Source organism: Typopeltis vanoorti, chromosome 21 (assembly GCF_054136105.1).
Source record: "Typopeltis vanoorti isolate ZY-2024b chromosome 21, IOZ_Tvanoo_1.0, whole genome shotgun sequence".
NCBI classification, from domain to species: Eukaryota; Metazoa; Arthropoda; class Arachnida; order Uropygi; family Thelyphonidae; genus Typopeltis; species Typopeltis vanoorti.
Window position 1 is genome coordinate 66,698,526 of NC_143569.1, and position 11,614 is coordinate 66,710,139.

General features: G+C 30.3%; 1 protein-coding gene across 1 annotated transcript in view; it reads left to right on the forward strand.

Annotated features, from left to right (window-relative positions):
• The window catches only part of LOC150094940 (neprilysin-11-like), a 207,126-nt gene extending 199,014 nt beyond the window's left edge, over window positions 1-8,112 (forward strand). Inside the window, exon 22 of the mRNA XM_090410851.1 lies at window positions 741-8,112. Within this exon, the coding sequence (XP_090266977.1) occupies window positions 741-840 (100 nt within the window). The 3' untranslated portion in view covers window positions 841-8,112. The remainder of the gene's footprint in view (window positions 1-740) is intronic.
• Window positions 8,113-11,614: the final 3,502 nt, after the last annotated feature.

The following is an 11,614-nucleotide window of genomic DNA, read 5'->3' on the forward strand; positions in this document are numbered from 1 at the left end:
GCGTGAATGAGTTCAAGAGGTGTGACTCCCTGGAGGTCTCTGATAGTAATCTAAGATGGTTACAAAAAACAGAATAGGAATTAGAAAAATATGTTTGAAGCAAGAATAGCACATAAAAAGACCCCAATAAAGACCAATACATAGACAAGTTGAGATAGAAATTCTAGAAGATTGAAATGAAAGAACTGATCAAATCATACATGACAAATATATCATTTTGGAAGAAATTTGGTGATAGGAAACTAGTAATGAAATTGTCTGTTATACTATTTTAAACATTTGATATACCCTCATGATGCTGTAGAAAATTATGATAAAAACCCTTCTTGAAATGAGGCCTAATGATGTTTCCATTACAGATGGAATTTAAACCTGGTCACTTTCTGAGGCAAGTGAGTGGAGTGATGTGTGATAAAACTTTTCAGCTTTGGAGACATCAGCGACCATTTTCTCTTAATATGAAAATGGTCGCTGACTCCATCAGCGACCTTTCAGGCTTCTACACAATTATGTGAAATTATGATTTCATATACATTGTCAAAATAACCTTTCTCTAATGAAAATTTCATTGCATTTAAGGGGGAGAACCCATTAAGATAAAAAAAAAATTATTTTAATGATAGATTTTGTTTATCCATAGTGATTTTGACTTTTATATTTTAATAGTGTGTGTTTATATATATATATATATATATTTTTTTTTTTTTTTTTTTTTTTTTTAATTTTTTTTTTTCTCCCAGGGTTTTAGGATCTCTCTCTAATTTTGATGAGTTTTCTAAAGTATTTAATTGTTCAGCAAGCTCCCCCATGAATCCTCCAGAAAAATGTGTTTTATGGTGATACCAAACTTCATCATACTATACGTGATTTGTGGTTATTGACTGTTTACAGAATTTTATCCTTGACGTACCTGTACCATGATTTGGAAATTGTAAAAATCAGGAAAATTTTGTTTCACTTCTAAATCATTCATAGTATTTAAATCTAGAAGTTTAAGCTTTGTTGTCGACTGCTTGTAATTCGAAGAATATACAATAACTAGATATGTGAAATATATAATTATTTTTATTATATATTTCACACCAAAATATATACAATTATCTTGTTATTTAATTTCTAAGTAACCAATCCTCAATGAATGGATTAGCTGTCATCTCAGTCTTGAAACAGCACCGTGTAAACCATGCATTTGGTTAACCAAACAACAAACCAATTTATCAACATTATTGGATAATATTTGAGAGATTACTGTGTGTATGCAAAGAAATTACAGAAATTTTTGAGAAGTTTTTTGACCTATGTCATAGTCATGTGTGGAAACACCTTGTAAGCACCATATTTGAAAATTTAAATTACATTTACAATTAAATATTTCTTATAAATTGTTAATTATAAATTATAATTCACTTATTATTAATCCTTTGAGCAGTGAATTGAAATTTCATATCTCATTATTTATGGCTTATTATCAATATCTGTGCAATATGTGTTACTTCTAGTTAAAAGGTTTTCTCCGTAAAGACATATATAACAGATCTGTTCTTACAGAGAAAATCAAATGTAATGTAATTAGTCTCATGAAGGTTTTTCTGTGTTAGGTATAAGTAGAAGTGCTGGTTTTAGAACCAACATTCCAACTACTTGCCTGTTTGATCCAGTTTCAGTTTTACAAAACTGTATCATATCCTCTCCAGTTCTCATGCATCAAATTCCTTGAGAATATGGTGTTTAAGTATTTTCCAATTGTTTCTCATTAAAAAAAATAAGTCTAAATATATGAATGATATAGTACTATATTCTTGTTTTTGTGATACATTTAACAAAATAATTTAATATTAGCTTTCATGAGGATGTGTTTGGGAGAGAAGAGATATATAATTTAATGAAATGAAGGTTAAAAATGTTAGAATACTAATCTAACATTTAGAAAAATGTTAAAGATGTTAGGAAGCATGGTTTATTGCCAATACATGTTACAGAACATATATCTTAAGAAAGATGATTGGTGTATTTGAGCAAGATGGGCTGCCAAAATTTGGATAAAGTCATATAATCATTGTAGTTAAGATTTAGTATATTTTGTAGAACAACACAGAATTATATATAAAACTCTCAGTTGTAGTGCAGGGGATGATAGTGGAATGTAGTGGGCAATTGTAGTAGATGATCTTTGTTATAGTACATCAAATCCTTATAGTTAACTAAACCATTTGTCAGCTTTAAGAAAGCAAGTGTGGTTCTCAGAGGCATATCTCACATAGTCTGCCAGTCTGACCAAAGTAAGGCAACTTGCAAGAGCAGGGTGCATCATATACTTCTTGGTTTGGTAGTGAACAGTGGTGGTCTTTAGAGAATGAAAGTGGATAGCTTCCCCCTCCCCTGCTTGGTTTTTAGGATGCCCAGAAGTTGCATTTATGATTCTAGAACTGTTTTTTCAGATGGGATTTAATATAAAGAATGAAAATCGTCATAGTCTCACCAGATCTAGTCTTTCGTACTAAACTTTTCTGGACTAAAATGAGATTATATCCCATTCTTAAAAATATACTCCTGATCGTATGATTATCATTGATCCTAACTTCTGCTATATACTATAATAGGAATCTCTATATATGTAGTGGCTAGTATGAGTATTAAACAGGGGGGGGGGATAACCATTGAATGATGCAAATATAAAGAAAATATAACTTGTTTTGCTTTATTTTTCAATACTGGATCATATTCTTGAGTGCTAACTTTGATAAAGGTCAGAAATTCAAGCAAGCTGCTTTGTGAGGTTAAATTGCAAAAATGCCAACACCATGCTTTAGCCACATAGATTATTTAAGAGTAGCAGTGGCTTCCAGCCTCTTTATTTTGGTGGTAAATCTCTCCATAAAATAATTGGTTGGTCAATAAAGCAAAGATAGTCTGAAGTGCCTATGGTGCTTCTATTTGCTTACAGAAACCTCTCTAGGAAATAATCTATGCAGACTGAATTAACTGGAAACTAACAGGAGAGAAATCTTTTCTATATTCTAATCTTTGCTAAAGAACCTCTTTCCTGTCATATGCTAGACATAGTCTATTTCCAGTCTGGGAATGCATGATTTCACCAGAATCTTTCCCATTATATTATTTTGACCAGGCTGCTAGAACAGTCAAATCTCTTTGAGCATGAAAACTATATTCAGTTTCTTAAAGCAGACAGTTTAGTCTAACCAACATGGATTGTCACTAACCACAAGACTTGAAAACTTGATAGACAAAAGTAAATAACAGGCACCACAGTTGTCCAATGTTAGGTATCTTTCTTGAATCATGATTATAATTCAGAGTTTTGGTTTTTGATAGGAACCATTTTTTAGGTCTCTGGCATAATGTTTAGCATTTTTCTTTCCTTTCTTTCTGGCACTCTCATTTTCAGCAAGCTCATCGTGCTCCACTTTAATTACATTTTATTGTTCTTCTCTCTTCACTTCCATTAATTTTAAGTCATTTGTCACCTTCACAACCGTTGAAATGGCTTTGTTGTTACGAGTTCTTTATACTTGATTTCTAACAAAGTAAAATATGTGTTACTGTTCATATAAAAGTTTAGTTTATTAAATAATTCTAATATTACACACAGCTTCCATGTTTAAAATAATTTTTACAGTATGAATAACCTACCTGTCTCTTCATCAATGTGTATTTGTAACTTAGTTTTGTATATTGAGAGCAGCATTGCTGTGTCCTTAAGAAGTAGTGTGTTCTACTACAGTAGAATGCACTACTCCTTAAGAAGCATTTCTTGCTCTCCATTATAGTGTATTATAAGAATTATCATGAAGATGCATTTAAATCCTTGCTTTGAATATTGTTAATAGGCATTTAAGCTCTACAAAGTACCTTATGTTACCTCAGTAACAGAAACCATACTCTATACAAAAAAAAATAATAAATAAAAATATGGTGTATCACTTTTCTAATTAAAGTGGATATGAAGATATTAAAGTGGATATGAAGAACTTTTAGAAGATAGGGAAGCTAAGGAAACTTTTTTTTCCAGTATTATATAATTAAATTATAAAATTAGTTAATTAATAATAAAATTAAGTAAATAAGCCTCCGTAGTTCAGTCAGTTTTGATTATATCATTTGGTTGGAAGAACCTGGGTTGGAACCCCATCAAAAATACAAAAAAACTTTATCAGAACTTTCATTTGAAGGTGTGTTAACTCATCTCATATGGAGGTAGCAAGGTTTTCATCTTCCAAAGCAGGCTAACTAATGATAAGATAATGCAATTGACAACCCTGATACATGAAAGGTAGAATTAACTGCCCATATAAATTACTAAATTAGTCAAGTTACTTGACTATGACAGGCTATTGAGCCCAACATGCAATGAGGAATGGGAAATAATTAAAGTAAATACACTATAATGGAAAGAAAAGAAATACATTTGGTGGTTTATTTTCCAGTATAGATACTTAGAGCAATTTAAGAGCCATTTAAACTATATCACACTTTAATTTCAGGATATTTGGGCTTGTTCCTCTACCAAGGAGTCATGACCATCAGTCTCATCTTCATATTAAGTCATAAATTAAAAGTAATTTAAAATAATTACATAAAATTCTCATTTTCCATTGAGTGTTAGGCTCAGTGGCCTGTCACAGCCAAGTAACTTGAAATCTTTGAAACCTAATTAATGCACTGGTAAGACAATTATTATTATTTATTATTATTATGACACCTCCAGGGAGTCCAAGGGACTCATCGAGAGAGGGTACTTACTCCACCACTCAGTCCACGAACCACAACTGCCATCATCATCATCTACACCAATGTCATCTACTGCCCACTACCACCACTGGCATTTTCACAGACAATCACAAACATCCATGCCCACACCAGTATTCGAACCCGTAGCCTTTTGGCTGGAGAGCAGATATGCTAACCACTAGGCCAACCAGGCTGGCAATACTTTGCTTTTAAAACTTTCACAAATTTATTGCTATTTGATTTTCACTAATGAGTAGTAATTGATGTTAATGCAATTGGACTGAATTTTCTTTGTATTCGACAGTTTGATGTTTTTAAAATGCATTAAGTTGCCATGCTAATAAAAAAAAAAAAAAAAAAAAATTAACATTTTCTTAGAAGCTCTGGTTCGATGTAACATTATTCCAGACATATCCCTAACCCCTACCGACAGTTTGGATTCTTATAATTGCCTTACATTTTCCAGCCTAGTTAAGTTAGTGGATAGTGTTAGCACTTTCCACCTGACTGACAGTAAGTTCAAATTGCACAGTGGTATGGAGGTTTGGGAATGCCTTTAGATAGTATTGAATTTCATTGCTCAGTTTGAGAGAAGATAACTCCTTTAAATAGTAATAAATTGCATTGCATAGTGTGAAAAGAGGATAACCATTGAATGATGTGTGTTTTAAAATATACTGTTATTACTTTAGTTTTCAGTACTGAATCAAATTCAAGCTTAAAAGTACCCTGAAAAAAGTATCATGTTTAGTTTCTAGAGTAGGGATGGGAAATGTTATTTAATTCTTAAGTCACCATAGTATAAATTGTATGATAGGCTACAACCTTTCATAGATTTGGGGGAGTCACATTAAAAGAAAGAGACGAAATCAAGTATTTTCACTGTGTTAAAAATACAACTATGAAATATAATTGTGTACACTTGAAAAAATTTCAAGTTTGCAAATGAATTTGCAAACACTGGAATATAATATGGACTAAGACAAGAATATGCCATAATTTCTTATATACTTATATGTGACAGTTCTTATGAGGACCAAAACTTGTAATAACTATAATGGAAATACCAAAACCTGTTGGCATTAATGCTAATCATAACCAATGAACCATCCCTAATGCAATAAACTTTTCATTATACTGACTTACAGCATCTTTTTGTGAAGAAGCGATCCTTGCAGTATACAAAAATATAATTTCTCATATACATTATAATATTATTGTTGCTGTTGTTGGCCTTTCACCAGAAGACTTAAGTCCCGTAACAAGGCTGGAATGACACAAATTACCAAATGCCTTTGAAGTTTATTTCGTACAATTCAAATATACTGTTTAACTATGTAGGGGGAGGGGATTCTGTAACACCTAAATACTGGATTGTTACAGCTTCAGATAAGGAAATTACTCTTATTTTAAGGAAGCTTATATTCAGTTATAGTAAACATTTGATGTGCAAAGTTTCAGGCATGTTACTTATGAAATACTTTTGCACATGACCAGTGTGGTGATAGCAAAAAAGGCATCTTTTCATTTTGTTAGTCTTTTTAAATTTCAGTGTAGACTTAACTGATTCAGTTCAACCTTAAAAATGTTCTAAAAAACATAATAAAGTTTATCAACCCATGATAAGATCAGTATAAATTTAAACTTTTATTTTTTTTTAATGTCTGAAATTAGATACTAAGATAATTTATAAGTATTATCCAGTAAAAGCTTCGTTATCCAGCAAGTATGGGACTTGACAGATATCAGTTATTCTGAAATTATACACAACACATGCATTAAAAAAAAAAAAAAAAAAAAAAAAAAAAAAAAAAAAAAAAAAACAGTACAGTTAGTGGCATATGCAGTTATGTGTATTATGGATGGTATCACCTCAGGTGATACCATCCATAATATACATAACTGCATATGCTTTTCTTGAGAACATTGCCTTGATTGCTTAAATGCATGTTGCAAAATGAAAATATACCATGATGTTTTTGCAAAATTATTATGTTAACTTAAAATTAAAAATTGCTTGCTCTTTTATAATGCAAGTGAAGGATATTTTCATCCTCACAGCCTTTATAATTTACTGTGTTTCATAGGCTTCTCATTTTCATCCTGAATAAATCTAAGTTTGAATCCTATCTATAATGCAAGAAATATTTTCCAGAGATTTTCAACAAAAGTATAAAGTTGGAATCTGTTTTATTTATGTGAAGGAAGGAGGATTTTATCTCTTTGAATCCAGAATCTCTCTTCCTCTTCCCTTTCCCCATGAAATATATAATAATTAAACATAATGCAGAAATGTCTTGGCCTATGCTGCCTTGGCAAAATCTTAAACAACTTGAATCAATCACTGATATCGCCTATCTACCTCTCCTTTTCATGAATGCTGAACAAAGTTCCCAAGATCTCTATTTCTCTCAGTCTTTTGCTGCATGGTGTTTCCTTGTAGGTTTTGAATATACAGAGGCAATTTCAAGCCTTGGATCCATTTGATTGTTGTTCATCCAAGTCCTCTTACATGATTGATCAGATGAAACTACTCCAGATAATAGTAGCTTTTCTCTGATTTGCATCTTCACCTTATCTTGGCTGCATTCTTTAATTTTTATTTCTTTATTTTTATCATGTTTTGGAGGCATGCATCCTAACATTTTTGTCCTAACATCCTAACAAAATTGAATTTTCGCACAAATAATGGTATAAGTTGCATTTTTAATATTTAAGAGTAACTAGAAATCTTAGATGGTGCAGTATAATTGAACTGACTGTGGAAATATTTTGTAAGTAATAAGATTCTGGTTACAATGAGCTAGATAACTAACCTTTTACTGTTTATAGTGAAGCTGTTTCATCATGAATGAAAAAAAAAATGTATATAAAACTGTGTCAAAAAATAAAAATTAATACTGTTTACAAGTTTCTTGTTTATAACAGTTACTATAGTTTTTGATTGAAATTATGATATTTCAAAAGTGACTGTGATTACATTATTAGATTGAATGACTTATAGAATAACATCAGTACATATTTAATAACATTGTGTAAACAAATTGCCTTATTAGTCACTTCAGGGTTTGAAGTGATAAAAAAAAAAAAAAGATTGTAAAATATTTGTGTGTAGTGCCTATAAATAGCATTGTAAATCCATTAACTGTGATATCTGTTGTTATAACTGTATATATCATGGTTTGTTACTGTTTAATATTTTTATTTTATTATAAAAATATTTTAAAAATCTCATAGTACATCTTTTCTAAAAGACATTTTGTTCAATAGCTTTTTATCAGAATATGTATGTGTTCTGGGAGAGATATTTTGGGCAACATTATGTACTATTTCTCTTTTTATAAAGCATCTTTATATGATTCATTGGGAAAGTTGGAACCCTGACAGTTTATCAGTTTCTTCACAATTCAGTGTTTTTTCATAGTTGGTATATTTGGGTTATTTTTTCTTTTACTGTTATTTAGTTTCAGAAGAATTTTTGTCTCCATTTTTCTTTACTCTATTTTACCTGAATATAGGTAGGTGTTTCTATTTTATGCATTCATCTAGTTATTTATTTTGCATTTGTATTTGTCATTTTATTTATTTATGTTTTTTTTTCAGCATAAATTTGAGTTAATTTCATGTAAATACACTGCCAGTTTTATGCATATCATAAGCTCAACATATTCATGAAATTTGCATCGATATTTATTCTACAGACTTCCTCTCGAATATTTAAGTTTCTGCCAGAATTCTTATTACTCAGAAAACTAAAAGTATTTTGCATGATTGATAAATTTTCTCTTTCTTCAAACATTGTCACAATACCAATTAAATACACTAAACTTCAGTGCAGATTTTATGCATCTATATAATTTCTTCTTTATATATAATTTATATTTATAAAGTTATGTATATTTTTAAATCTCAAAGAAACATGATTTTTGTTTGCTAAAGAAGAATTTTGCTATATAAAAATTAACTAATTAAATTGTTATAAACTCTGCATATTAACAAGAAAAGCACATCTATTTATAATATATTCAAAATACCCAACTACCTCAACTGCAGAAAAGAAACTTGTGTCTATTTAAATAACTAGCTCATCGGAATAGAGTCCACGTGTATTTTATACTATTGTGATAAAACTTATAGTAATGGTGATTAGTAATAGCTATTCAAAAATCCTGTGGATAATTCATAGTTGTTGTTTTTTTATTGTAGTAATCCTGTAAATATAAACATCCTAGTGCTTCAGAAATTGATTATTATGGCTACCACAGAATTCTGATATGTTCATAGAGGTAAAAAACATATTACATATATAGGATAAGGAGAAAATAATGTATTTATTAAATAATATAATTTATTTCCTTGTTTGTATCTGTATAAAATACTCAATGAGAATAATATGGTAAGACTTACTCTTTTTTTTTTTTTTTTTTAACTTATATTGTCTGATTTCAGCACATTTTATTTTGTAGTTTATTGTATACATTTGTTCCTTGTACTGTGGTTCATCATGAAATGTAAATATAGTACTATAAAATTATGGTATAAGTGTAAATTTGAAGCATAAAGGGGGTTGCACATTATTTTTTTTGAGATGAGAACATCTGCTTAGAGATGAAATACTGAATTAGCATTTTCTAATAAAAACCACAAGTGTTGTTATTAGTGTATGTAAAAAAGAAATGTGCTTACTTTGTGAGGAAAAAAAAAAGGTATAAGTTAGTTTATATTCAGAATACTTAATGTCTCATACTGATAGTTGTATATTTGTGATAGTTTTATATTATTTATGAATAAATTATATATAAAAATACATTGTATAATTGAATTTTTCATCATTCAAGAAAAGTAATACATGCAATTTTACTAAGCACAGTAAAAGTGATATTCTAATAACACTGTGTCATTGGGTTGAATAACATGTACATTATATACCCACTATGAAAAGTTATTAAACATAATGTTTTAAGCATATGCTCAGAAATGACAAAACACACAATCACATTATTTTTAGAAAATTTATACAAGTCTGTATAAGGTGTCTAAAGTAATATAGATCTCCCAAAGAGGCCTTGCGAATAGTTTTTTGTAGTGGAATATATAGTATAGTAGATATGCTTCAAAATAGCATAGGAACTATAAAACTTTAGCTGACACTTTAGTAGTTACTATATTTTTCAGTATAACATAAGTAAATCGTTTTTGCTTATAATGAGAGTTGATTATATTTACCTGTTTCCTTCGGACAGTGTTTTTAAAGTAGTCAGATATTTTTTTTATTGATGTGGAAGTGTGTATACACATGTGCATTTCTTTTCAATGTGAAAAAGGTTACATAGTAAAATAAACTAGATATGAAATTATCTTCTTGATTTAATTCTTTAACTTTGTTTGCTTACAATGTAAGCAAACAAAGTTATGCTTGCTTTGCTTCACAACTTGGCTACTACTCTACAGACTGTTGACTTTACATCATTTGCTTTGGTATCATTAGCCAGCCACTTATATATCATTGCACAATCTTTGTTCACTAATACTTAGGTAAAGGATTAAAAGACTATCATTTGTCTAGTGTAATTTATCTGTAATCAAGCAGAAAAAAATTTACAGCTGTCTCTAATCAAGAATATTTTAATAACATGATGAGACATCATTTTACTGATTGGTGTGGAAAATATGACTTCTGCAATTTGTATAATTTATCTAATTAAGCAGAAATTTTACAACTATCTCTGATCCATAATGTAATAATATGGTGAGACATTTTACTGATTAATGCAGAAAATATGACTTCTGCATTAATTAACCTGCACTATCTTCATGAGTCTAGCTTCTGCTGATAAGACCTCAACTGAAAAAGCTGAAAGCTAAAGCTGGTCTAGGTAATTATTCTTCCCTTAATACATAGCAATATACATTTTCCAAATGAAGTATACTATGAATGTTGGGAAACAGTGGAGCCAACAGCCTCTATATACAAGTAGCTTAGTTGTGAAGATACTATATGTGTACATTTTGTTTGTAAATTGCCTATTCAGTCCTGTAGAAATAAATAGCATTTGCATCCATAGCAGTAGGCTGCCCCAAAAAAGTCTGTTATGAGTTTGAGTTGAGTTGCCAACTAGACTGACTTTGATCTTTTCTTCAATTGGCTCCTGAATTAGTCTCTAGCATGGACATGTAGGATTTTTTCTCACAGAAACTTAGGTTTTAATCCTGTAATTGAAGAAAATTGACCATAGAATCCACACTGTTTCAAAGAAAACATATATGGTTAGAGGCCACGAGATGGCAGCTGCTGTCTGCTGCATTCTCTTCCCTAAATTCCAATTACAACCATTGATAGCCTTTGGCCAACCCTCTGTGATTGGATAAGGATGGAGATTCATTGAACCCAGTCTTCAAAAGTTAGTTGAGGCAAAGCAGCCTTGCCAATTCCCATTTGGGGATAGAAGGAATTGGAAGATTGTTTTTTAGGCAGAAGAACTTATATTCTTATTTTTAATCCTTTACCCAGGTGTAAGCATACTTTGTGAAGTATCTTTTTCACAACTAGGCTACTTGCATACAGAGGCTGTTGACTCAGTGTCCCATAATGCAAATCACACTTTTGACTTTTATTGAGTCTCATCAGTGAGGGCCACCAGGAAGATACTGAAGTTAAATCAATGCATAAAACATGTATTTTTCCTGTACAGGTAGTAATATGGTGTACACCACATTAGTAAAATATAATGGAAATTATATTTTACTAATTATATTCTTATTTTAATATTTTATCTAGTCATAAACAAAGTTTGCACTTACAACTAGGCTACTTGTAGAGGCTATTGACTTTTGCCACAGAATCCCATAATACAGAGCATACTTC